The sequence below is a fragment of the Pan troglodytes genome, chromosome 23 (assembly GCF_028858775.2).
Source record: "Pan troglodytes isolate AG18354 chromosome 23, NHGRI_mPanTro3-v2.0_pri, whole genome shotgun sequence".
NCBI classification, from domain to species: Eukaryota; Metazoa; Chordata; class Mammalia; order Primates; family Hominidae; genus Pan; species Pan troglodytes.
Window position 1 is genome coordinate 26,512,823 of NC_086016.1, and position 26,661 is coordinate 26,539,483.

Genomic DNA, 26,661 nt, shown 5'->3' on the forward strand with positions numbered 1-26,661 from the left:
TTTTGCAGTGAGAATAATGTTTATTGAGAATGGCTCATTACAAACAAAAAATATATAAAATCTCTGCAATGCAAAAGATCCCTTTCATCCCCGTGGCTAGAATGAACAAAGCCCACTGTCCCACATGGCTTCAGGTGCTGTGCTGGTCCCCAGCATGTGAACAGGCTGGGCAGCTGTTGGTGTCATGTGCTGTAGGCAAAAGTCCCTGATGTCCAGGCTCTCTGGCCCCATTTTCATGACTTGTGCAAGAATGCAACACAGTGTGTCTTACATCCTGCCTCTGTGACCCTCCCTAGGCAGATGAGTCTTGAGAATGGGCAGCTTTCTCATTCATCTTTCAGGAAGGTGACCTTTAACTTGTGGCATGCCCTGAGAAGCCATCCTCTGGGACCAGAGACTGAGTGTTTCTAAACATTTTGGCTGGACTGAGGTGCTGTTACCACCCTCCATGAAGGCCACTCCCTAGTGACAGCCCTAACAGCATGTGCACTGTCTAAATCACATCCCACCATCCTGAAAACTTCATTTCCTCCCACTGGTTTCCTTCATACAGCTATTCTAACAATTTTACCAGAATACCACCTGAAGATGCCCACACCCCACAGCTGCTGTGCATGGGTACTCCTGGGCCACCTGGCATTAAGGCAATGGAGATGAGACCAGTCTAGAGCCAACACCGGTCTCTGAAACCCAGAAGGGCTGCCCAACTAACAGCACCTCCCTCTTGGCCAAAGGCTTTGTCTAGGGTTGAGAAGCAATTTGGCTGGGTGGTCTCACTGCCCTCCTAAACAGAGCCCACCTCTGCCCCCAGAGTCATCTGTGCTCCAAAGCAATGGGCGGGGGCACAGCTGCCACCATGCCATGCCTTGGGCATTGGAAGAGCAGGACCCAGGAGTGCAGGGATGGTATCACTGTTGCCCCTTTGAAAATGACCCATTTCCCACTTTGGGAGGCCGAGGCAGGTGGATCACCTGAGCTCAGGGGTTCGAGACCAGCCTGGCCAACATGGCGAAACCTGGTCTCTACTAAAAATACAAAAAAATTAGCCGGGCATGGTGGCATGTGCCTGTAGTCCCAGCTACTGGGGGGCTGAGGCAGGAGGATCGCTTGAACCCAGGAGGCAGAGGTTGTAGTAAGCCAAGATCGTGCCACTGCACTCCAGCCTGGGCAACAGAGTGAGTCTCCGTCTCAAAAAAAAAAAAAAAGATCCATTTCCTTTAGTTTTTTAGGTGCAGACCGGGGTTCAAGACCCAGCTCCACCACTGTCCTGAGCAGACTCCCAAGACTGGGCCAGCTGCCTCGTCAGCTGCCTCGTCTGAGAGGTGAAGGGGCAGGTACTTAAACCACTGGCCAAGTCCCTTTCTCTGAAAAAGAACTTGAACTGGCTAACTGCCCTGTGCAGAGGTGTTAGTGGTTCCAAAGTACCTTCACTCTTGCTATTACTGTTTTACTTGAAGGTGATTACCCCTCAAAAATGAAAACTTAAATCTCAAAGAAACAACCCCTGACCCCAACCTCCCCAAAAAAGAGGAAGGAAAGAGCTCTATGCTACTTGCTGTGTTGTAAGATCCTGGGCAGGAACCCCTCTTCTCCATCAAGATAGACAAGACCCAGTATCCTGTGCAATCTGGTGTGAAGACCAGCCCGTTGCTTTGGAGCACAGGCCTTAGCAGCCAACCTTAAAGGACTAGGGGCTCCCCACACTCAGAGGGCAGACCCTGCTGTCAGGATTTAGGCTGGTGTCAGGAGGCCTCCTGGGTGCAGGGATCCCTCTGGGGCTAGGGCAGCTGTTTATTCCCAGAGCACTGCTGCCAGCCACGAGGCCTACCAGTGGGATCTAGGCCCGAGAGCCCTCCATCTGACAGAGCTGGAGGACCTGGAGGGCTGTGGGGGGTTTAAGAGTCTCCAGCGGCCAGGGCTCTGCATGGCAGGGCAGCTGTGAGGTGTGTCTATGCTGGGTGGCAGGGGTCAGATGCCCTGTAATGAGCCACAGAAACTTGGGCCCATGGGTAGGCAGGAGGTGGTGGTGTCATCAACCACTGGGCACAGGGGCATATGCAGCACTTCCAGGAGAGAGGGGCCTGGAGGGGTCCTCAGCCCTGGGGGATTGGGGTCAGCTATGCTGTCTCCAGACACTCACATACTGTCCTGACAAGTGGCATCCGTCAAGCGACTTCTCTCTCCAGGCTCAGTCCTGCGGTCTGTGGGGAGACCATTGCCATGGATCTGGCTCAAAGGCAACAAGGGCACTGTCGGGACTGGACTTCCTGTGGGCGCAGCTGGAATCAAGGCTTGGGGTCTTGGGGTATGCTTCCAGCAGCCAGCAGGTGCTTGGGGTGAGTGACATGACAACACACGGCACTGGCAGACAAAGCAGCTGTGCCAGTCTCCCAGAGTTCCTGGGGCTCTGCCAGATGGGCTGAGGCTGCAGTTCCACATTCCAACCCCAGCAGCCCCAAGCCTGGGCCAGGGCATCCTGAGTGGGCCCGGCTGGGGTGGGGATGGGGTCCGAGGGCCTAGGCGCACCAGGCTCCTGCTGTCAGCTGTCCAAGTAGACAAAGAGGATGTCCTCATCTGTGCCATAGCTGGTTCTGGCCTCCTCAAAGTTACTGATGCTGGTGCTGCACATTCCTGCTGGGGGTGGGGAAGGCAGAACGGGGTCAGTGGGTTGTGAGAGAGCACCCACACCACCGACACAGTGCCCAGGGGAGCTGAGTGAGGTCTGTTTCCCATCCACATGGCCATTCCTCTCAACTCAAGTCCTCCACCCCCAGGAAGCCCTCCTTGCCCATCCTGGTCTTCATGAGGTTTCTCTGACTCCTCCCCAGTAAAGCAGTTGGAGAAAGGCCCAGAGAGGGGAAGAAACGTGCTCCAGGCCACATAGACGGGGTAAGTCTATGTGGTCAGGGCGTCCAGGGGCTGTCTATGTGAATCCAGTCTATGAGAGTCGGGGCAGCCCTTCCCTGTGCCCGGAGGGCAGTAGGCAGGCCAGGATGGGTCTAGAGCAGGGGCTGGGTCTGGCCGGGCTTTTCTTTCTGAGGAACGTGCTGGCCATCCTGGTGGTTGGGGGAGGGGTGCAGCCTGGGCAGCATGAAAGGGTAAGGCAGGGACCTGGGCAGTGGCGTGGGGCCTGTGGTGTGAGAGGGAGGGGTGGCCAGGGTGTAGAGGAGGCTGGCACAGTTTGCGGCAGGTTTGCCTGCATGGCCTGAGGGGTGGCCACAGTGACAAGAGCCCAGGAGGAGCAGGGGCTTTGGGGAAAAGGTAGGGAGGGAGGCCCTGGCCACACTAGATTGAATGGGTGGGAATTGTGGGCACTGGGCATACAGAACAGTGAATGTGGACCACTCTGCCTCACCCACCCCACCCAGCACTCACGGTCGGCATAGGCTGGGTTGTTGTAGAAGATGCAGCCAGTGGCCCGGTTGTAGCCACGCAGCACGATGAAGTGGCCCTGGTAGTCAGGAGTGCGGCAGAAGCAGCGGTGGCCACTGGGGGTGAAGCAGCAGTACTTGACAGGGCTGGAGCACAGGTCACAGTGCAGCACCCCTGAGTTCACCAGCACGATGGCCACATGGCCCTGAGCCAGGTGCGCCTGGATGTCCTTCACACTCACTGTGCTGTGGGCGGGAGGGGGGTCAGCTGGTGCTGCTGGGCCCCCATTCCCCATCCCTCAAATGGATCCCTGCTTGTGCCTGTTTCTCTGTTACAAAGCTTGGGGATCGGCTCCTTTTCCCTTTGCCCTGAACTCCCTGCTCTGTCACTGTGGCCCAGGCTCAGCCTAGAGCCAAGCAGGAGACCGGTGAGGGGGGTGTGTGTGTGTGTCTGAATGTGCACAAAGATGAGCTGGCTCTGTCAGGCCCTTCACGGGGAGAGCAATTCAGCTCCAGGTGGGTCCAGTCAAGGGCCACTAGAGCAGCACACAGAAACCATCCTCCTACTGCACCCCAGCCTGGTTAGTGAATTCTTTTTGCCCAGCCCTGTCTCTCCTCTACCCTAAATCATGTGTGGTTTACATTGAAAACTGCCAGCCAAGCATGGCTCAGACACTTTCAAAACCAAATGCTTCTCTGAAAGAGCTATTTTACTTTTTTTCTAAGGCTCTTGGTGGCAGAAGGGGCTGCCCAGGAAGGGCTGGGCCACACTGCTTCCAGGGGAGCTCCAGTTCAGCAATGACATCTACCTGGAGCCTCCCTCACTGGCAGAAGGCACTGCCCCATCCTGTGCCTTCCACTAGGCAGCAAATCCAAATGAAAACCTAGAGCAGGGCTGGGCACAGTGGCTCACGCCTGTAATCCCAGTGCTTTGGGAGGCCAAAGCGGAAGGATCGCTTGAGACTAGGAATTAGAGACCAGCCTGGGCAACATAGCAGTACCCTGTCTTTACAAAAACATTTAAAAATTTACCAGGCGTGGGGCGTGGTGGTATGAGATTGTGGTTCCAGCTACTTGGGAGACTGAGGCAAGAAGATCACTTAAGCCTGGGGCTGTAGCAGTGAGCTGTACTGCAATGTTGCACCACAGCACTACAGCCTGTATGACACAGTAAGACCCTGTCTCTTAAAAAAAAAAAAAAGAAAGAAAGAAAAGAAAACACCCAGAGGGACAGAGGGCAGATGGGGCTGTGGGCAGGGGGAGCTCTAGGCCAGGGGCTCCTGCATCTTTGCTGGAGGGGCTGCTCACCCACTTGGGGCCTTCCTTAGGAGTGGCAGCATCAGTACCACGTGGCCTGACCCAGCTTCAGCCACAGCTGAGTCACGTGGCAGTTTGGATTGCTGCCTTGGCCGAGGAAACATGCCATTTTTCCATTTGGTCTTTGAAACAAAATAGCTGGCTGAGTTCCCAGTGGCAGTGCACAGGAGTGGGATTTCAGCTATAGGGAAAAAGCAGGGGCTTGGCTGGAAGGAAAAACTACAGGCTTCAAGGAATAACAAGCATGGGTTCAGATCATGGCATGGCCAAGATGCTGGGGGTGACCTTGGGTGTCTCTCTCATCCTCAGTTTCCTCCCCCGAGAAACAGAGATAGCAACAGCTTTCCCACTCAAGGAGACAGCACCTGTTGAGGGCTGCTAAATAAACATTTGCTGCCTTTCCTTCCAACATGTGCCCATGTGGTCATAGTATGAATGGAGATCCCACCCCCCCATATTCTTTTTTTTTTTTTTTTTTTTTTAGACAGAGTCTGTCTCTGTCGCCCAGGCTGTAGTGCAGTGGCGCGATGTCGGCTCACTGCAAGCTCCGCCTCCTGGGTTCATGCCATTCTCCTGCCTCAGCCTCCCGAGTAGCTGGGACTACAGGCACCCGCCACTGCGCCCAGCTAATTTTTTGTATTTTTAGTTGAGACGGGGTTTCACCATGATCTCGATCTCCTAACCTCGTGATCCGCCCACCTCGGCCTCCCAAAGTGCTGGGATTACAAGCGTGAGCCACCGTGCCCGGCCTGTTTTGTTGATTTTTAAAGCCCGGGGCAGTAGTCTTGGAAAATGTCCCACATCCTGGATTTGCCTGTTTCCTTGAGGGCAGATTCAGACAGAGTCTCGCTCTGTCCCCCAGGCTGGAGTGCAGTGGCACTATCTCGGCTCACTGCAAGCTCTGCCGCCTGGGTTCAGGCCATTCTCCTGCCTCAGCCTCCCGAGTAGCTGGGACTACAGGCGCCCGCCACCACGCCCGACTAATTTTTTGTATTTTTAGTAGAGACAAGGGTTCACCGTGTTAGCCAGGATGGTCTCGATCTCCTGACCTCGTGATCCGCCCACCTCAGCCTCCCAAAGTGCTGGGATTACAGGCGTGAGCCACCGCGCCCGGCCCCCAAACCCCCATTTTCTAAATCACCTATCATGTGATTATACTACGTCAATAATGAAAATATAAATCCGCAAAGAAAGGGAAAATCTGAGAAGAGCCTGTACAGGACCTAGAGGCAGCAGGTCTGAGCCCCACTCCCACGTAGCCCAGAAAAGAATGTGACCCACATCTGGGCAAACTGCACCCAGGGTCTTCCTGAATCCAGCCCCAATGCATACAGATGAGAAGAGGAGGCCCTTGTAAGGTCACAGCAGCCATTACACACTGGGTCCTCCCTGTTCCCCATCCCTTGTCAATCACTGCACCAGCACATTCCTCTTAGGCCATCGCCCTTTCATTAGGGGTCTTGTGTTCTGTCCCATGCTGTCTTTCTGCAAGTAGCCCAAGGGCTGGGTGCAATCTCTCTCACCCACCTATCCCTCCAGCACCTGCTCAGGATCCACCCCTGGTCAGAGCCTGGGTCATGTAGCCCCAGTGAGCTCCATAAACCAAGGCTCAAGGGGGCAAGTCAGTGCCCACAGCCACCCGGGTAGCCAGTTCTGCCTGGCTCCAGAGTCCTAGCCTTTCCTGAACACCATCCCGAGGCCTCCCCACTGCAGATCTGTGGGTGAGCAGGCATGAGAGGAAGGGCAGGTAGGAAAGTTGGGGGGCTCACCATTTCTCCACCAGCACCTTGCAGGCCTTTGCTTGTGCAAACAGCTGATTCACCCGGGTCTCTTCTGTGTCAAAGTGCTTCCTGTAGAAGGACTGAACAGAGAAGAGGGGGATGGAGTGGCCACCACCCAGGCTGCCTTCACTCCATTTAGATGAAGGAAATAAAGAGCGTGTTACAGAGGCAGAGACAGCAGGAGGGCAGAGGAGCCCCACCTGCCAGGGCAGACGGTACATGCAGCAAGCCAGATCAGAAAGCTGTCTGTCCTAAGCAGGAGCAGGGAAGCAGGACCACACAGAGGCATGAGGATGATGCTTGAGAGAGGGGTGGGCAGCTGGGCTCAGGTCAGCTCTCTGGGGAGGATCGATCACCCTTGGGCTTGTACACTCTGGCAGGCATGAGCAGGAGCCCGTAGCGAATAAGCAAGGGGGATGAGGCTGAACCACCTGGGACAGCTCAGCTACAGCTTGGCTTAGCTAGGTGTCGTCCACGGAACACACTTTGCTGGCATGGCTATGTTGGCATTATTTTTCAAAAGGCAAAAAAAAGAAAAGATGGTATTTTGGTTTTCTTCTAGACTACCAATTATATAGCTTAAAAGCTGGCTCTCCTGATGAAAAGTAAAAAAATGTGCAAATGATGGCCGGATGAGGTCAATGATGTTCTCAGAGGCCCTGGGCCTGCCTTGTGCTGAGGACAGTAGGAAAGAACGTAGGAAGTGGCCTCTGCACATTCTGAGGGCTGTAGAAGGCAGGTGGACAGGAGCCAGGACTCAGTACTCAGATCCTCTGGGCAGGCCAGACTGCAAGGGCACCTGCTCTGACTGGCTCCCAAATCCTGCCTATAGCCTCTCTGCTGCTGCTCCCTGGTCTCTGCACACCTGGGTATCTACCTGGGTGTCTAGCCCTTGACTGTTCCCTCTTCCAACTACTGGAACCAGGTGGTCTTATACCTCTGTGTGGCCCCACATGGGAAGGCCTGGTGGCTGGTCGCTCACCTGGTTCTTGTAGCCCTTGTCGACGCCCAGGGTCTGGGTACAGAAGCGGTGCCTCACGCCAAAGTGGTGCATCAGGTAGGCCAGGTCAATGGTCCAGATGCTCCTGGTCAGCTGCAGCTTCTGCAGGGCTCTCTCAAACTCACTGTCGTCCAGCTGGCCCAGGTACCTGCAGGCAGATGAGCTGGGGAGCTCAGCTTGGTCTTGAGGGTCAACTGGTCTGAGTCACCCTCCACCCGCTGGCCCAGGTACCTGCAGGCAGATGAGCTGGGGAGCTCAGCTTGGTCTTGAGGGTCAACTGGTCTGAGTCACCCTCCACCCGCTGGCCCAAGAGCCCCGTCACAGGTCCCATTCCCCAGAAGTCTCCCTCCTTCATCATGAGACCCTAGGTCCTGCACACACTGCCCAGGCTGCTTGGGGCACCATCCTGGCTCCAGAGTTGCAGGCCTGGACTCTGCTTCTCAAATCTATTGTGTTTTGTGGGCTGTGACCTTGGGCAAGTCATTGTCTTCTCTGGCCTCTTTAGCTTCATCTCTAAGATGAGGTCCCTGATCACATTAGTGGTTTTCAAAGTTTTAGGCACAGAACGCTTTTGTTGAATTTTCTCTTGCTGAGATTTCCAGGATGTAAAACAGATGAAGATGCAGCTGCCCTGTGGTTCCAGGAAGCCAAATGAAAAACTCTTGTACAAGGTGACGGCTACAGTCCCTCTTGGCTCTCACTGTCCAGGTTTCTGTGATATTCACACAGCCTCAGCTTAACGGTCAGCACCCCATTCTCCCAGGAGCCAGAAACTGGGGAGTGGAGGGCCTCCTATCCCAGTCACAGAACTGCCTTGTAGGACAGGCCTGGGCACCTGGGACTTCCTGGCCACCCCAAGCCCCCAGACATTACTATCATGGAGAGCTGGAAGGCCTGGTCCACCCCTTGCTCACTTTTGCAGATGGGACTAGGACCAGGTAGAAGCTTGGCCTCCTGCAAGCCCCAACCAAAGATAGCTACATGGACCATGGACCCCACCCAGGTCTCTCCCAAGCCAGAGCAGAAGATGTAGATGGGAAGTACCTGGGCCCCCAGCCCTGGCCCCACTCACCGCAGCACCATCCTGGAGCAGGCCAGGCCACAGTCCCAGTGGTAGAGCTGCTGGATGACGGGCACAGGCAGTTGCACAAAGTCCCCTGTACAGAAACAGAGGGAGGTCACAGACCCTCAGCGCAGAGACCACCACTCCCACCCTCATGGGAGCCAGTGTCACTGCCTCCTGCCTAGACCCTGCAGGGGCTGCTCAGGGACCTTCCCACAATCCTTCAGGAATCCCCTCAAATCCAGGCTCCTATAGTAGCAGTGATCTCCCCAAAACACCGGCCAGAGCAGGTCAGCCCAACTGAAAATCCTCCAGTGAGCTGGGTCCCACATTCCTTAAGACAATACCTCCATGGCTGCTGCCCTAGCACCCTCTGCACCCTTGCCTTTGCTTGTCATAATCCCTCACACCCTGGGGGTCTTTGCACACCTGGTTCCTCTGCCTGGACATACCTGGCTTCCCAGGTGCCTGAGCTAACTCCTGCCCTTGGATGTCACTTCTCCAGTATTGCCCCTCTCAGGCCCAGTGACCCACATGTGCACTCACTGCCCACCATGCCTACTCAAAGCCCTTCTTTTGGTGGGAGCTCTGAGGAGGAGGGACAGAGTCTTTTTCTTTTTTTTCAACAGGGTCTTGCTCTGTCACACAGGCTGGAGTGCAATGGCATGATCTCGGCTCACTGCAACCTGCGATTCCCGGGTGGCAAGTAATTCTCCTGCCTCAGCCACCCAAGCAGCCTGTAGTCCACAGGCGTGCGCCACCATGCCCAGCTAATTATTGTAATTTTAGTAGAGATGGGGTTTCACCATGTTGTCCATGGTTCCATGGCTGGTCTCGAACTCCTGACCTCAGGTGATCCACCTCAGTCTCCCAAAGTGCTGGGATTACAGGCGTGAGCCATTCCGCCTGGCCAGCAGGGGCTGTTTTGTTTCCTGCTTTCATTCCAGGGCTGGCACATGGGAGGCACTCAGCAGATAATGTATCTGAGTTCATGAGGCCCCTGGAGGTTTGCTTGACTCCAAAGACCCCAGGACCACCAGGGTGTGAGACCATGGCCAGGAGAAGGGAACTGTCACGTAAGCTATGAAGCATATGGAATATTCTTGTGAGCTCCATCCCCCACCAACCCTGGGCGACCTCTCGGTCTGTCTTTGCCAGGCTGTGAGGTGGAGCAGAAAGGGCCTGACCTAGCGTTCCAGTCTCAACTGTGCCACTGCTGGCTGGCTGTGGGCTGGGCAGCTGACTTCCTCTTGCTGGAATGAGTCTGGCCATCCCTAAACAGGGGGACTTTGGTCTGATTCAGTCATTCAGTCAACAAATATTTCCCAAATGCCTAGTAAGTGCCTGGTGTGTGTACTGGAGATACAGCAGTGAATGACACAAAGTCACTCTCCTGGGGGATAGCAAAAATAAGCAAACATAGCAAAATAGAGGCCTAGGCTGGGGAAAACAGTGGGGGTGTGTCTTAGAGGGGATGGGGGAACAGCATGTGCTAAGGCCCTGAGGTGGGGCAAATGGGCATGTGGCATGCAGGACCCTCCTCCGTAGCCGCCTCATGAACCTGGACAAAGTTCAGAGTCTAAAGAGGAAGAGACTTATCTCTGCTGTTACTCCCTCATGACACTCATTCAGCACGTGAAAACCTTGCCCACATTGTTTCCCCATCTGGCAGGCCTCTCCTGGACTGTGTGACCAGCTCTGTGTAGAGCCACCCCAGGAGCCCTCCTGCTGTGCCAGCCCCAGTTCCCCTCACTTCCCTGCGTGCGCCAGCTAAGACGGCCACTCACTAGTCCTGGGATCTGTCCTGGCCTTTCCAACCTACCAGGCTTTGAATCCCAAGTTCCTCCCTTCCTATGTCTGACCTTCCCCAGCCTTCAAGGCCTGGCTCAGAGGCCACCATTTCCAGGGCCTTCCCTGATCAGACTGGCTACACCCTTTCACTCATCTGTACTTCTCTGGGCTTGAGTTCACGCTTTGCCTCCTAGGATGCGGCCCTTGCATTGAGCTTGTCTGTGCCCTCCTGTGTTGTTTATACGTTCCCAAGAGGCAGGGACCTATCACTGCTCCTGGTGTCTTTCTACTCCATGTGCAGCAGGGCCCATGGAAGGCACAATGGCATGAGCAAAGCAGGCCACCTGCTAGCTAAGTTGCCTGGCCTCTCTGTGCCTGCTTCTTCCTCTGTGAAATGGACTACCAGACGCCAGCCTGCAGGGTGATGTGAACCCTAAGGACGAGAACGTCTATAAAGCCCTTTGCAGGTGCTAATAATGTGAACCTGCCCCCAGCTGGGGCCTGGTATGCTAAGCCCAGGCTGGACTGAGGCCTCATTCTCTTCCTTCCTCTTAACCCAGATGCCTCCAAAAGATACCCAGGCCGTTCACTCAAGGTGCTCACATGTTCCCCTGCTATCACTGCCAAGGATTCAGTGGCACTGACCCCTGCCTGTCCCTGCCCCAAATTCCACTCCCAGCACCTCTCCCACCTCTACATACAGCAGCCGTAGGGATTCCCATTCAGTTTCCCACTGCTCTTGGAATAAGGTTCTCACCCCTTACCGGGGCCCTGCCTAACCTGGCCCGCCAGCCTCATCTTGGCTGCCCTCACCTGTGGTCTAGTTAACCTGTGAACTCATCAAGGCTTCATTCTACCCCAAGGCGTCTGCACGTGAGGATCCCTCTGTCTGAAACTCTCTCCCGGCTGCTGTTCTCAAGGTTGTGTCCCTTCTAGTCATTCAGGTCCCAGCTCAAAATCTCTTCTTAGAGGTTTTTCTGACTAAGCCTTTGAGAAACGAGGGAACTCTCCTTCACAGCATCCTATTCGTTTCCTTCACAGTGCTTGGCAAAAGTAACAATAGCATCAAGCCACTCTCTCTCTAGACGGCAAGCTTCCTGAAGGCAGGTGCTATGGTATCCTCTCCAAAATTTATGTTGAAACTTAATCTCCATTGTGGTGGTATGAAGAAATGGGTGCAGAAGATATCCACAACCAAAAATATAAATAAATAAGAAGTGTGGCCTTTTGTGAAGTCAGGAGGGCTCTGCCCTCATCAGTGAACTAGTGCCTTATAAAAGGGCTGGAGGAAACTAGCATAGGCCATTTTTTTTGCCCTTCTGTTCTTCTGTCATGTAAAAGAGGTGTTCATGCCCTTTCTGTTCCTTCCACCATGTGAGGACACGTAGGTGGCACCATCTACAAGGAACAGGCCTTTACCAGACACAGAACCTGCCAGCGCCTTGATCTTGGACCTCAGAGTCTCCAGAACTGTGAAGAATTAAATTTCTAGAGCTGGGCACAGTGGCACACACCTGTAACCCCAACTACTCACGAGGCCAAGGCAAGAGGAGCCAAGGAGTTTCAGACCAGTTCGAGCAAAATAGTGAGACCTCCATCTCCAAAAAAGAAAAAAAGAAATTAAATTTCTATTGTTTCTAAATTACCCAGTCCCAGGTATTTTGTTATAGAAGCACAAATGAACTGAGACAGCAGGAAACTTGCTGATCTTGTTCACTGTTATTCTCAGTTGCTGGTGTTGAATGTTTAATAGTAACTCAATAAATATTTGCTGGAAGAAATAAACTTTTTTAGGCCGTGCACAGTGGCTCACGCCTGTAATCCAAGCACTTTGGGAGGCCAAGGCAGGCGGATCACTTGAGGTCAGAAGTTTGAGACCAGCCTGGCCAACATGGTGAAACCCTGTCTCTACTAAAAATACAAACATTAGCCGGGCAGGGGCCAGAGCCTCTTATCCCAGCTACTCGGGAGGCTGAGGCAGGAGAATCGCTTGAACCTGGGAGGCGGAGGTTGCAGTGAGCCAAAATTACGCCACTGCACTCCAGCCTGGGCGACAGAGTGAGACTCCATCTCAAAAAAAAAGGAAAAGAAAAAAAAGAACTTTTTGTTTTCTTTTGAAACAGGGTCTCACTCTGTCGCCCAGGCTGGAGTGCAGTGGTGTGACCAGAGCTCACTGCAGCCCTGAACTCCCAGGCTCAAGGGATCCTCTGACCTTAGCCTCCCGAGTAGCTGGAACTATGGGCACACGCTACCACACCCAGATAATTAAAAATAAAATAAGCCCTCACTGTTTGCTAGGCTCTGGGGACACAAAGGTAACTAAAGACCCACCCAAGCCCTGACCCCTAGGGACTCATAAAGAGCTGAGCAGTGGGAGAGCTCTATGCAAGATGTTGTGCTGTCACAGTGAATGCCTGCCTGTTCAAGAACCCCTCACAGCAGCCACACACTGCCTTTTTGTTTTTCTCTACTCATACTGTTTCCTCCCCAGCTTTTGCTCTTGCACATCCCTTAGTCTAGGAGTGTCCAATCTTTTGGCTTCCCTGGGCCACACTGGAAGAATTGTCTTGGGCCACACATAAACTACACTATCACTAATGATAGCTGATGAGCCTTAGTCTGAAATGTTAATGTTGTCTCCATGCTCTAATCCCTGTCACTCTCAGGGCCCCTCAATATGGAGTCCTTAAAGAGGCATCTGCTTTGCCCTATTGCACAGAATGAGAATTCTTCAGTGGCAGATGGGGATGAGGTTGCATTTGCCTCCTTCCAACCCTCAGCCCAGAGTAGGCACTTAGATATGCTTGGGGAATGGAAGGCGTTTTCCAAAAAGACCTCATACCTTGAGATGCCCAGGCCTACTTGTCACTTCCCTGCTCTGCACCCCTCCTCCCCCAGGCTTCCAGACTACAGCCCTCTGTGTGAGGCTCCCTCCTTACTCTGTGGCTTGGGCTGTGACACTGACTAGCTGGGCTATCTTCTGCCAGGCTATGACTGTCCATGCCTTTCCATGTCCAGCTATAAAATGTGGCACAAGACAGCAGCTCTCTCTGAGAGACTCAGCTGCCCCTCCTCCTCTTGCCCTGCGCTCTAGAACTCCTTGATCCTGAAGCCTGGCAGGCCCCACAGGGCCATCTCCAGCCTCGGCAAGGGCGGATCGGACCTAGAGATGCTCATGTTGGGGGTGATAAGGTTAGGCGAGGCCTTGGCATCTGTCCCCATAACAGCTTTAGCCTTCTGAACACAAAGCCACAGCCAGGTGTTGCTGCCTGGAGCCAAAGGGCTGCCTGGAAGGCCCTGGCCTGACCTCAGTTAGTGGCTGTCACTAAGGAAGGCAAGCAGTGCACTAGCCTTTAATACTTAACCCATCTCAGACTCAGTCTGCTCAGCTGCAAAAGTGCAAATCACAGTGGGCACCTACTTCACTGGTTCGTTATGAGGATTAATGAGGCACTGCATGTAAACAACTGCACGCAGCGCGCGCCTGCCTCATAGAACATTCCCTGTGAATGTAAGCCATTCCTCCTCTGAGGCTCAGGAAAGGCAAGTATCTTATCTCAGACCACAGGGCTAGACAACTGGAGGAGGAGGGTTGTAAATCCCCCACCAACTCCACACAGCAGACACAAAAGGGAACACTCCCTGGGAGTGACACCTGAAGGTCAGGGTCCCACATGCTGTTGACCTCTTCCACAGTTGGCACTTCACTTCAGTTTACTAGCTAGAACTCCGTTTGTCATCAACCCCGCGCCTTCAGCAGGACAGGAATCACGTCTTCCCCCTCCCCTACGTCTTGGGCAAGCAAACTAACGGCCAAGACATTGAATACCAGTCCGGGTCTCCGCCCCAAAGGGGCTCAGGCTACCGCGTGGCAGAGAGAACGAGGGTGAAGAACAAGAGCAAGACAAAACGCCGAGTCTCGGAGGCCAGGGCACTGGCCCTTCCACTGCTCGGTGCTCTCGGCCAGTTTCCTGCCCTTCCCAGCCTCAGTTCTCCACGGTTTCCCAAGGCACGGGAGCTCCCAAGGCGGCTCCAGCAGGACTTTTCGCTTCTGGGGAAGGTGGTGCCCCTGCTACCCGGACCTTCCCACCATGCTGACAAGGGTCGCAATCCTGCGAGTGTCAGGAAACCCCCACTGACTGGAACCAGGCGGGTGTGGGGGCGAGGCGGGAGTCGGCCCAAGGTCGCGCGACTGGACCCTGCCCCGCGCTAGGGCGGGGTCCCTTTCGTTCCTAGGGTGAAGACTGGGCCCACAGAGAGGCACTGACCGGGCTCGAGCGGCGGCCCCGCTGCCTCCGCCTCCGTCCTCATGACCCGGGCGGCGCGGGACGCCCATGGCCCCGGCCCAGAGCGGGCTACAGCTTCCGCTTCGGCTGGGGCGGGAGGGCGGTCGGTGCGTGTCGAGTTCCTTCTCCGCCACCGCCGCCGCTGCGGAGGGGAGAACGGGAGGCGGCGGCTGGGCCGCCCCAAGCGCCGCCCCAGCCCTTCCAGGTCTCGAATCTGGAGGCCCCGCCCCCTCCCTAGGCCCCGCCCCAAACTTTGATCCTAGCGGTCCCCAGCCTCCTGATTTAAGTCTGCTCCGGCCATTCGCCGCCTCAGCGTCGAGTGGCCCCGCCCTCTCGCCCAATCCTCGCGCAGACGCGCAGCCCACTAGGACGCGGGCCCCGGAAGCCCCGCCCCTTTCCTTGAGCCCCGCCCCAAAGCTCGTGCATTTCCTGAATAGAGGCTCGTCCCTTCGGCAAGCCCCGCCTCTGCCGGGTCCCGCTCTTTTGCCAGTCCTAGGTGTAAGCCCTGATCCCGCCCAGTGCATCCCCGAGGCCCCAAGCAACTCTCCTCCAACTGTCTTTTGGGATGACCCTGAGCGGGCAGCCGCTCTACTCTATACCTAACTTTATCCGTACCAGATACCTAGCCTCACTCAGGGCCCCCCTTACCTGGCGGTGCCGGGATCAACAAATGAAATTGTGACGGGAAGTCCTGGGCCTTGGCCCAACCTCCTGCTGTCCCCGGTCTGAGGGCCCAAGCCCCGCGTCTCCGCCTTGCCGTCCAGCCTGTCCTTGGTGTGGGGTGCTTGGAAGTGTGAGCACCCTCTCTGGCTCTTTGCCGGCCCCAAGGGTCGTTGCGGCGGCCCCCGGGCCCAGTCATCAGCCCTCTTTTCCGGTGCCGGAACTATCGTACTGGTGCCCTAGTTTCCCAGCCGGCAGGCGGAGTGAGGAGGAAGCGGAGGCGAGACCGCGCTCAACACTGGGGAAAGGAAGGAGGCGGGCCCTGCGCGCAGCATTTTGGGAAAGAGTGGAATTCTGGGAGCTAGGCCCGCCATTCGCTTGACTCACGCCTTCGCCGTAGCATCTTTCGCAGCGGACCGAAGAGAAGAAAAGTAGGCCAGAGCCGGTGAGGCTGGGGACGGGCGAGGGGAGGTCGAGGCGCCTGTGAGGGGCCAGGGGCTGGAGAAAGACTTGCTGCATGGAACTCTGCGGGGCTTGGGGAGGGAAGAAAGCGGGAAGCTTGGGCCACCCAAACATCAGCGTCGCCTCACTAGCTCCTGGAAGTAAGTTCATTAGCTTTCCCGTCGCCTCACTAGCTCCTGGAAGTAAGTTCATTAGCTTTCCCCTCAACTTGCATGCTTCTCACATTCTGTATCTCTCCAGGTGAGTGTTTTTCAAAGCTTCCAGGCAGTAATCTCGAAGTCATTTCTGATTGACTATCTCCTTCCCCCAAATCCTATAAGGTTTTTTTTTTTTTTTTTTTTTTTTTTAAGTAGAGACGGGGTTTCACCATGTTGCCCTGGCTGGTCTCGAACTCCTGGGCTCAAGGGATCCACCGGCCTCGGCCTTCCAAAGTGCTGGGATTACAGGCGTGAGCCACCGCGCCCAGCCGGTCATTTTTTAAAAAGTTCTTTGTATCTCTGCCCCAGTCCCCTTTCAGGCAATGGTCCCCTCATGCTTTCCACACTGTTGCAGCAGTTTTAACTGTTGCAGAAGTTTTAACAAGTTTCTCTGCTTCTAAACCTTACGTTCTATCCGTTTTGTAAATAAATGCTGCTATCTTTTCATTGCGTCATTCTTTACATATAATTCTGCAGTGGTTCTCCACTACCTTCAGCATAAAATCTAGACTCCTAAGGCTGAAAGCCAGGGATCCTCACCAAAGGAGCCTGTCCTTTCAACCTCATGTTCTCCTGTCTTAGGTACGCTTAAGTTGAAACTTTGAGTCGTTGCTCATCTCAATAAAAAGTTCACTGCTTGATGCTTTTGATTAGGTCAAGTCAGGTGCTTTCCCTGATTTTCCTCCATGACAAGCATTTCCTGCATATAGCACGTTGTCACTTTGATATTTTCTCAATATCCTTGATAGTAAAATAAGTGAAGGGTTAAAGGGCTGAATTAAAAGTACAGCCTGCTCTCCTAGATGTGCATGGTCCTTTGGTCTGTATCTGCACCTTCCATAGGGTAGCCACTAGCTACATGTGGCCGTTGAGGACTTGGAATATGGCCACTGGGATTGAGGGACTGGGTTTTTTTATTTTAATTCTATTGTGTTTTAGTTAAGTTTAATTTAAATAGCTACGTGTGGACATGAGCTGCTGTATTGGACAGCCCGGGCCTGTATTATTCTCAAAACGTAATCATCTACAATTAAAGGTTAACAAATAACAGTGCAACAAATTAACATTCCAATCCCCCTCCCCTGACACACAACAGTATTGGCTAATGGTCCTTTAGCTGAAGATTAAGGGACATAGGGTAGCGGGGACACATGACCCATGGGAGATGCTCTCTTTTCATTCCTAGTTTTACTTCTGTCCACCCCATCATTCCTCCTCACCCCACATCTTGCACATATTTGCCAGATAGTTTCCTCCAAACCAGGAGCTGAGCTTTTTTTTTTTTCCCTTGGTAGAAAATGCAGCTTTGGTGTTTTTGCTAAGTTTTATGGAGTGCCAGGCCTTGAAGGAAGCATGATGTGTGCCGCATGCCTTTTCAGACTCTGAAAGATGAACTGACTGTAGTCTCTCTCATTGTAGAACTCTCTTCCTGCCAAGATGTCTATTGGTGTGCCGATTAAAGTACTGCATGAGGCCGAGGGCCACATTGTGACATGTGAGACGAACACCGGTGAGGTATATCGGGGGAAGCTCATTGAAGCAGAGGACAACATGAACTGCCAGGTATTCTGCTTTGCATGTGAGGCTGTGTGGGAGGAATGGCCCTGTGTCTTGAAGGACAGAAAAGTGTGTGTTGAGGGTCTCTGGAAATTGTTCTCATTCAGCAGTGATTTCCGAAGTGCCTAATGCATACCAGTCAGGTGCTGTTATAGGCTCTGGGGATGTGGGCATGAACGAGACACATAATCTTGAGGCAGAAAAGCCATTTGGAGGTTTGGAATATTTTACTTTGTCCTTTTTGTTTTTTCCATCCCCAAATATGGGGGTCTATTTGGGAGAAGTGCTACTTCCTTCAGTAGAATCCTTCAGATTCAGGGCCATTATCCATTTGCCTCCACTTGCTTTGCGATTAGCAGAATCTTCTCACCTACTGTGTTTGTTTCCCTTTTCTCTTGGAGGAGGAGTCTCATTTGATTATTGCAACTACCTTGTGAGGTAAGCAGGTTTGGTGATAGTCTTGTCATCCATAAAATAGGGAGAATGAGATTAAAGGGCTCATCACTCTGATGATAAATAATGGAGTAGTTTCCTGATATGGTGTCCTTCTCATGGCACAACTTTGCCTTTTGCATAGTCATCTGAATTTTTATAGCATTGTTTTTCAGTTGTATCTTCACACTTTCTTTGTTCTTTAAACCACTGGTTAAGAACTTGGACTTGGGAGTCAGAGAGAGATGTGGGTTTGAATCCTAATTATATGACCTTAGATGTATTAACCACTCAGTTTTCTCATCTGTAAAATGGGGGTGGTATTATTTTGGGTTCTTTGATGTAGATGCCAAGACAGAATTTTGCAAGGTATTTATTGGGGGAAATGACAATAAAGGATAAAAGAGCAAGGAAGCAGTAGTAGGCAGGGAAATTTTCAGTCTATGGTGCTGGTCTGACTGGTGAAATGAGAGGGGAAAGGAAGGAGGATTGAGCAGGAAGAGCCTTAGGCTACAGCGTAGTTTTGAGGAAATCTCAGCAAGGCAGCGATTGCTCGTTAGAAGAGTCTAGCATGGGGCAGAAATGGGCGGACTAGCACCCCCGGTGTGTTCAGGCCATTGGCTGGCTACATGGGGAGAGAGTAGCCTCAAGTTGAATGCCATGGTGGACTGCAAAGATGGAGATTGTCGGCTGCCTGCACTCCTCATAGCCTGTTCTCTTTTGAAGGGAGATCTGAGCAGCACACCCTTAAGACTGCCACAGGGGTAATATCCACACCCCCAGGACTTTTACAAAGATCAGATGAGCTATATGTGTGCCATAGCTGCTCAGTGCCTCACATACTGTAAGTGTTCAACATATGATACCTATTGCTTTTTTCCAGATGAGAAGGTCAGAGAGGTAAAGCACCTTACACCGTGGTCAGGCATCCTGACCATCCATTGGTTTGCAGGGTTCATTTATTTGTGATTTTTCTGTAGCTTTGAGCGTCTGTCATCTTCCTGCGAGGTTGACAAGCTTGGTCAGTTCCCTGAATGCAGAGAAGTAGACCTCTGGTGACTCAGGTTTATTGCATTACTGTCAATAGATCAGTTTATCTATTGAGGGTAGATAAGTTTATCATCTCTCATATATCCAGTCCTCTGGCTTAAGGCATGCTCATCCACTTTAAGGTTCTTTAATTTGGTGAGGAGAATGCAAGACTTGGGTTAGTGAATCTTAATGGGTTTGTTCAACTAGCTGTATGTATTTGGACAACTTGCTGGGTTTCCAGGGCCTTTGTCATCCCATCCGTAACGTGAAGGTGTCTAACCAGATAACCTTGGTAGCCATTCAGAGATGCAGTCAACATGACACAAAGTGCACAGACCTTGGTGTCTGACAGACCTGGAATCAGCTTGTAGCCTGCCCCCTAGGGTGACTTGGGGTGAGCTTAGCTTTGGACCTCCTTCATCCTCTGGTCCCTCCTCTAAATCAGGGATAAAAATAGCACCTTGGCCTCAGAAGGAACCATGCCTGACCAATGGTGGGGGACAGCCACCTGCCTCCCTGCTTGTATTTGTATGCTAGTGCTACCATAACAAAGTTTCACAGACTGGGCAGCTTAGACAACACAAATTTATTTTCTCATAGTTCTGAAGGCTGGAAGTCTGAGATCAAGGTGTTGGCAAGGCTGGTTTCTTCTGAGGAATGTGAAGGAAGGATCTGTTTCAGGCCTCTCTCCTTGCTTATATATGGCTCTCTTCCTGTGTCTTCACTTGGTCTTCCCTCTGTAGTGTTTCTGTCCAGATCTCTTCTTATAAGGATACCATGCATGTAGGATTAGGGCCCACTCTAATGACTTCATCTTAACATAATTATGTTTATAAAGAATTTTTTTTTTTTTTTTTTTGAGATGGAGCCTTGCTCTGTCACCCAGGCTGCAGTCTTGCTCTGTCACCCAGGCTGGAGTGCAGTGGCGCGATCTTGGCTCACTGCAACCTCTGCCTTCCAGGTTCAAGCGATTCTCCTGCCTCAGCCTCCTGAGTAGCTGGGACTACAGGCATCTGCCACCATGCCCAGCTAATTTTTGTATTTTTATATTTTTAGTAGAGACAGGTTTCACCATATTGCCCAGGCTGGTCTCGAACTCCTGACCTTGTGATCTGCTCGCCTTGGCCTCCCAAAGTGCTGGGATTACAGATGTGAGCCACCATGCCCAGCTTGCTTGCTTTTTTTTTTTTTTTTTTTTTTTAAGAGTCTCACTCTGTCGCCCAGGCTGGAGTGCAGTGGCATGATCTTAGCTCACTGCAACCTCTGCCTCCTGGGTTCAAGCACTTCTCATGCCTCAGCCTCCTGAGTAGCTGGGACTATGCCCAGCTAGTTTTTCGTATTTTTAGTAGAGGTAGGGTTTCCCCATGTTGCCCAGGCTGGTCTCAAACTCCTGAGTTTGCCTCAGCCTCCCAAGTGCTAGGATTACAGGCGTGAGCCACTGCACCTGGCCCTTTTTTTTTTTTTTTTTTTTGAGACAGAATCTTGCTCTGTCGTCCAGGCTGGAGTACAGTGGCACAATCTCAGCTCACTGCAACCTCCGTCTTCCCGGGTTTAAGAACTCTCTTGCCTCAGCCTCCTGAGTAGCTGGGGTTATAGGCATGGGCCACCGTACCCCACTAATGTTAATATTTTTTGTATTTTTAATAGAGATGGAGGCTCATCATGTTGCCCAGGCTGGTCTCTAACTCCTGAGCTGAGGCAATCTGCCCACCTTGGCCTCCCAAAGTGCTAGGATTACAGGCATGAGCCACTGCACCCAGCCTTTTTTTTCTTTTCCTTTTTCTTTTCTTTTTTTTTTTGAGATTAAGCCTTGGTTTGTTGACCAGGCTGGGGTGCAGTGGTTTGATCATAGCTCATGGGCAGCCTTGGACTTCTGGGCTCAAGAGATCTTTTCACCTCAGTCTTCTAAGTATCCAGGACTACCAGTGTGCCCCACCATACCTGGCTAATTTTTAAATTTTTTTGTAGAGACGGAGTCTTGATATGTTTTTCAGGCCAGTTTCAAACTCCTGGCCACAAGTGATCCTGCTGCCTCAGTCTCTCAAACTCCTGGAATTACAGGCATGAGCCACCACATCTGGCCTGTAAAGATTTTTTGTCTCTAAATATGATCACATTCTGAGGTGCTGGGTATTAGGACTTCAACAATGAATTTTTTTGAGGGATACAATTTAGCCTGTAACAGGATGTAGAGGCCTCACTGGGTCTACCAAAACCTAGGCACATTGAATAAGAGCCAGCAGACTGTGGCGTAGCTAAAGCTGGTGGTGGGTGAACTCTGAGCACAGTTTAGTTTGTTCAGCACATCTCAGGCTGTGAGGCTTGCCTGTCCTTCCCAGATCCAGTCATTCTGCCTTTTGGGAATGAGAACATCCTCTTAGCACTTTTCCTTGCTTGTTCAATAACATTTTCTGTTATAAAAGTGGGGTGGGACAAAATGTGGTGGCTACTCCTATAATCCCAACACTTTGAGAGGCTGAGGCAGGAGGATCACTTGAGCCCAGGGGTTCAAGACCAACCTGGGCAACATGACAAGACTTTGTCTGTAAAAAAAATAAAATAGACGGATGTGGTGGCACATGCCTGTAGTCCCAGCCATTCAGGTGGAGGCTGAGTTGGGAGGATTACTTGAGCCCAGGAAGTCAAGGCTGCAGTGAGCTATGGAGTGCCACCGCACTCCAGCCTGGGCGACGGAGTGAGACCTAGTCTCACACACACACAAAAGCACACCACAACGATTCGGAAAAGATAAATAGAGGATCTCACTCTGTTGCCCAGGCTAGTCTTGCACTCCTGGACTTAAGCGATCCTCCCACCTTGGCCTCCCAAAGTATTGGAATTACAGGCCTAAGCCACACCTGCCCTGTTTTGGGGTTTTAGTATTTACTTTTTATTCTATCCTCTTTCAGAAATAGTTAGACCCTGTCTCTTCTGAAAAGCAAAAAAGTTTAAAAATTATCTGGATGTGGGTCCGGGCACTGTGGCTCACGCCTGTAATCCCAGCACTTTGGGAGGCCGAGGCGGGCAGATCACGAGGTCAGGAGATTGAGACCAGCCTGGCTAACACGGTGAAACCCTGTCTCTACTAAAAAAAAATACAAAAAATTAGCCAGGTGTGGTGGTGGGCGCCTGTAGTCCCAGCTACTCGGGAGGCTGAGGCAGGAGAATGGTGTGAACCCAGGAGGCAGAGCTTGCAATGAGCCAAGATCGCGCCACTGCACTCCAGCCTGGGCGACAGAGCAAGACTCCATCTCCAAAAATAAAAAATATATTATCTGGATGTGATGGCTTATGCCTGTAGTCCCAGCTGCTCCATAGGCTGAGGCAAAAAGGATCACTTGAGCCCACCCAGCAGTTCAGGCTGCGTTAAGCTCTGGTCGCACCACTGCACTCCAGCCTGGGTGACAGAGCAAGACCCTATCTCTAAAATTAAAAAAAATTCTATGGCAGGATAAAAGTAGATACATAGATCATGGTGCAGGTAAGCTGGGGTAGAATGTAAAATGAAGCCAAGCAGTCAGTATCCAGAAATGTAAACCTGAATCTCTCTGTACATTGAATAAAGGTATATTCCAGTGTAAGATTAAGCAGGGAAGATCATCAGTTCCAAAATGCATAGTGTTCTTAAGTTAAAATAGCAATTGTGTGGATTTCCCTGGCACTCAGATACAGGAGACACTATTAGATGATATCCTCGACAACATCCCCATACAAAATACCCTGTCTTTTATGGTCCCTCAAGTAGTTTTAAAGTATCCTGTTATCTTAGCATTGTTTTTGACATTTGAAAATGCAAAATATGGCCAGGCACATTGGCTCATGCCTGTAATCCCAGCACTTTGGGAGGCTGGGCCAGGGGGATCACTTGATCCCAAGAGTTTGGGACCACCCTGGGCAACATAGTGAGACCCTGTCTCATATATATATATGTGTGTGTGTGTGTGTGTGTGTGTGTGTGTGTGTATGTATGTATATATGTATGTATATGTATGTGTATATATGTATGTATATATGTGTATATATATGTATGTATATACGTGTGTGTGTATGTGTATATATATATATATATATTTTTTTTTTTTTTAAAGGAAGAAGAGGAAATATGTGTATGTGAAACTCAGGATGAGGTCCCTGAAATGGTGCTTATCGAGTCAGAGGGTGTGCATCTGAGGTTAAGCTGGGAAGGCAGGGAGCTTTTGTTCTCCTTCTCATTCCGACAGCTGCAAGCCAAGCACTGGTGGCCAGTGCTGCAGGATAGGGCATCAGCTGCAGGATATGGCATGTCGGTCAAAATGCTGTTGGCATAAGTGAGGAAAATAACAATACTCCAAAATATGTCCCCAGTTTTATAAAAATGGACCCAAATTATAAATGATACAAGCAAATACAGAGAGTAATGGTCAAACCCATTTCACTACATTGAAAATGACTTAATTCTTAGAAGTTTTGGTGAGAGAATGTGGTGTAGAGCTCTGCACAAGCAGACATTGTGCTTTTGGGGCTTCAACATGACCACCCAATCACTGATGGGACTGTTTGAAATCTGTTTTGTTGGCTTTGGCATATAATAGCCATCTTTGGAAAACTGGTCTCTGTATGGAATATGGTCTTGTGTCACTGTATAAAAATGAGAACCCAAAAGAAGCTCTCACATGATTGGGTCAGAAAATTGCCCATAACTATTGCTAGGAAAGTTTTTGAAATCTCTGAATTCAATGTAATTGAATTTCTTTAGACACCTAGCCCTCTAGGTTGAAGGAAAACCAGTTTTTTAAACTTATCGTATACTTTTTTTTTCCTGTACTGTGTGTGGATTGCATTCATCATGCTCCTCTACCCCATAATACTTTTGTATTTCCTAAGAACAAAGATAGGTAGATGGCCTTAGTTGGTATTCCTATTATAGCAGTGGCATCCAAGCGCCTCTGCCTTTGTGTATGTGTGAAATTGTCCTAAAGAATGTCCTAAAGAATGCATTTCTGGTGTATTGACAGGCCTGAGACACCCCAACACACCTTCACAGTCCTGGAGCTAGCTTTCTCCATCTTGGCCCCAGGTATCTAAGAAAGTCCCACCACTTTGTGCTCTCTCTCCCCCTCAGGATGTCATTTCAGTTGGGTACCTGGCTTATACCATATGTGTTTCATTGTGGCTGTTGAGGAAAGTTGATTAAACTGGGTGTTCCTGCCTGGAGTTGATTAAGATCTGGTTCACTCAAAAGTTGCTGCCTTGGGCTTGTGATACAAACACAGGTCAGGCTTATTAGCAAGCTCTAGCAGGCATGTGTGCAGTGAGACTGTGGGGTTTTGTCCACAGCAAGCTGTTCTTAGCCAGTGCTACAGGGAAAGCGAGAGCAGTAGTGAGCCTGGTTGTTAGGGTTAAAATAGGAGTCAGATGACACTGGACTCTCCTGCTTCAGCCAGGACATAGTTCATTTATGGAAATGCCTAGATTAAGTCTTGTCGGACTTATGCAACAGCTTCTGTCAGGAAAGGAGTGAGATGTGCCCCTGTGCTGAAGGGAGTGTGGCTTAGCAGTGGCACAGCTCCCAAAACACATTTTAGCTGTCAATCAGATTTAGCATGTACTGAGTCTCTATTATGTATTAGGCAATAGAGACAGCATTTAGACATACTTTGCCTTGTTCACTTTTTTTTTTTTTTTTTTGACAGGGTCTTACTCTGTTGCCCAGGCTGGAATGCAGTGTCATAATCATAGCTCACTGCAGCCTTGAACTCCTGGGCTCCAGCCATCCTCCCACCTCAGCCTCCCAAGTAGCTGGGACCACAGGCATGCACCACCACACCTGGCTAATTGTTAAAAATTTTTGTAGAGATAGGATCTTGTTACATTTCCCAGGCTGGTCTCAAACTCCTGACCTCAAGCAGTCCTCCCACCTTGGCCTCCCAAAGTGCTGGGATTACAGACATGAACCACTGTACCTGGCCTGATTTGCTTTTTAACAATTTCAGGAAATGTGATCAGATGCAGTGGTTAAGAGTGTGAGTTAGACAGAACTGGGTTCAAACTCCAGCCAGGCCATGTAAGCGTGGTGTGACCTCAAGCAGGAGAATAGAGGGAAAGGGCATGGGTTTCTGGGGACAGATCTGCCTCTGAATGGCTATGTCACTTCATCTCTTTACCTTGTAGGATTTTGTGGGGTAACATGAGCTGCCGTGGGGAAATCACCTGGGCCAGCACTTGATGTCTAATAAGTGCTCAGTAACTGTTGGCTTTGTTGTCTTGTATTTTCAAAACTCAGCTTTGTAGTTGAGGGGACGGAGGCTCAGGGAAGCCTGGAGATACACCTGGGGTTACACTTCTGACAAATGGCAGAGCTGGATCTCACCTATAGGTCTTTAGGCCCATTTTGTGTCTTCTACAGAGTCATGAGTGTGGCACAGTCCCCAAAACACGTTTTTTGTTTGTTTGGTTTGTTTTTTGTTTTTTGAGACGGCGTCTTGCTCTGTTGCCCAGGCTGGAATACAGTGGCGTGGTTTTGGCTCACTGCAACCTCTACCTCCCGGGTTCAAGTGATTCTCCTGCCTCAGCCTCCCAAGTAGGTGGGACTACAGGCACCTGCCACCACACCCGGCTAATTTTTGTATTTTTAGTAGAGCCAGGGTTTCACCGTGTTTGCCTGACTGGTCTCAGGTGATCCACCCACCTCGGCCTCCCAAAGTGCTGGGATTACAGGCATGAGCCACCGCGCCCAGCCCCAAAACACATTTTAATTGTCAGTCAGATTCAGGTGAGCCTGAGTTGTATCCAGTTTCTGTCTTGGGTAGTCTGACCATAAACCTGGCATTCATTTGTGGCACTAGAGGTTATGGTATTCTTCAGGGGAAGAAAAGGATTGGTAAGGACTTGGGGACTGGATGAAAATTTAATAACAGGCTGGGAGTGAGGAGCCTGGAGCAGAAGGTTTATGAGAAACTGGAGCCCTGTTGCCCCTGAAGGTAGAACAGGGATAGTGGGTAGAAGCTCTAGAAACCATTCCTCTAGAAACTGCTCATATACAACAGGGGCGGCCCCAGAGCATAGTTTTGTTTGTTTTCTTTTTGAGAGGATCTTGCTCTGTGGCCCAGGCTGGGGTGCAGTGGCTCCATCACAGCTCCCTGCAGCCTCGACCTCCCAGAACCAAGTGATCCTTTCACCTCAGCTTCCCGAGTAGCTGGACTACAGGCACGTGCCACCACACCCAGCTAATTTTTGTAGAGATGAGGTCTCACTGTGTTGCCCAGGCTGCTCTCAAACTCCTGGGCTCAAGTGATCCTCCCACCTTGACCTCCCAAAGTGTTGATATTACAGACATGAGCCACCACACCTGGTCCATAGTTGTTCTTTTCTGAGTGTTCAAGCAGAGGCTGGGTGGCCAGTTAGCACTTGAGGAAAAGAATGAATGAGTATAAGATGGCAACTAGCCAGACAGAAATCTGCAGAGACAGCACATCTTTCTACAATAAGGGCTGACCCATTCTAAATAAATTATAGTTCTCTCTCTTCAGAAGGTTCATACAATAAGCTGCTTTTTCTGTAAATGTGGTGCTTGTTGAGGTTGATGCTGGCAGATTGGTATCACCCTCCCATGCCAAGCTGGTCTCACCTTCAGGCTCCCCATTTGTCCATCCTGCAGTCTATCCTTGTTGCCACATTTATCTTTCCTGAGTGCTGCCTTAACCCTATTGATCTTTCCTCTGTCAACAAACTTG

At 51.2% G+C, this 26,661-nt stretch overlaps 2 protein-coding genes across 7 annotated transcripts in view; one reads left to right on the forward strand and one right to left on the reverse strand.

The window, feature by feature from the left end:
* GUCD1 (guanylyl cyclase domain containing 1) lies at nt 1-15,578 on the reverse strand. Of its 6 annotated transcripts, none has more exons than XM_009437980.5 (6): nt 15,258-15,578; nt 8,542-8,626; nt 7,452-7,617; nt 6,458-6,549; nt 3,376-3,617; nt 1-2,631 (listed from the first exon to the last, which is right to left on the reverse strand). In XM_009437980.5, exons 1-6 carry the CDS (start codon nt 15,466-15,468, stop codon nt 2,540-2,542), a joined length of 888 nt encoding a protein of 295 aa, XP_009436255.1. In that variant the 5' UTR covers nt 15,469-15,578; the 3' UTR covers nt 1-2,539. The 6 variants fall into 6 exon arrangements, with proteins under 6 accessions (XP_009436255.1, XP_515036.4, XP_009436256.1 ...); XM_515036.8 differs by having other exon boundaries at nt 1-2,634; nt 15,258-15,468; XM_009437981.4 differs by lacking the exon at nt 15,258-15,578 and adding an exon at nt 14,592-14,838.
* Nucleotides 15,578-26,661, forward strand: part of SNRPD3 (small nuclear ribonucleoprotein D3 polypeptide) — a 16,268-nt gene continuing 5,184 nt past the window's right edge. Inside the window, exons 1-2 of the mRNA XM_003953848.4 lie at nt 15,578-15,714; nt 17,348-17,491. Of these exons, the coding sequence (XP_003953897.1) occupies nt 17,366-17,491 (126 nt within the window). The 5' untranslated portion in view covers nt 15,578-15,714; nt 17,348-17,365. The remainder of the gene's footprint in view (nt 15,715-17,347; nt 17,492-26,661) is intronic.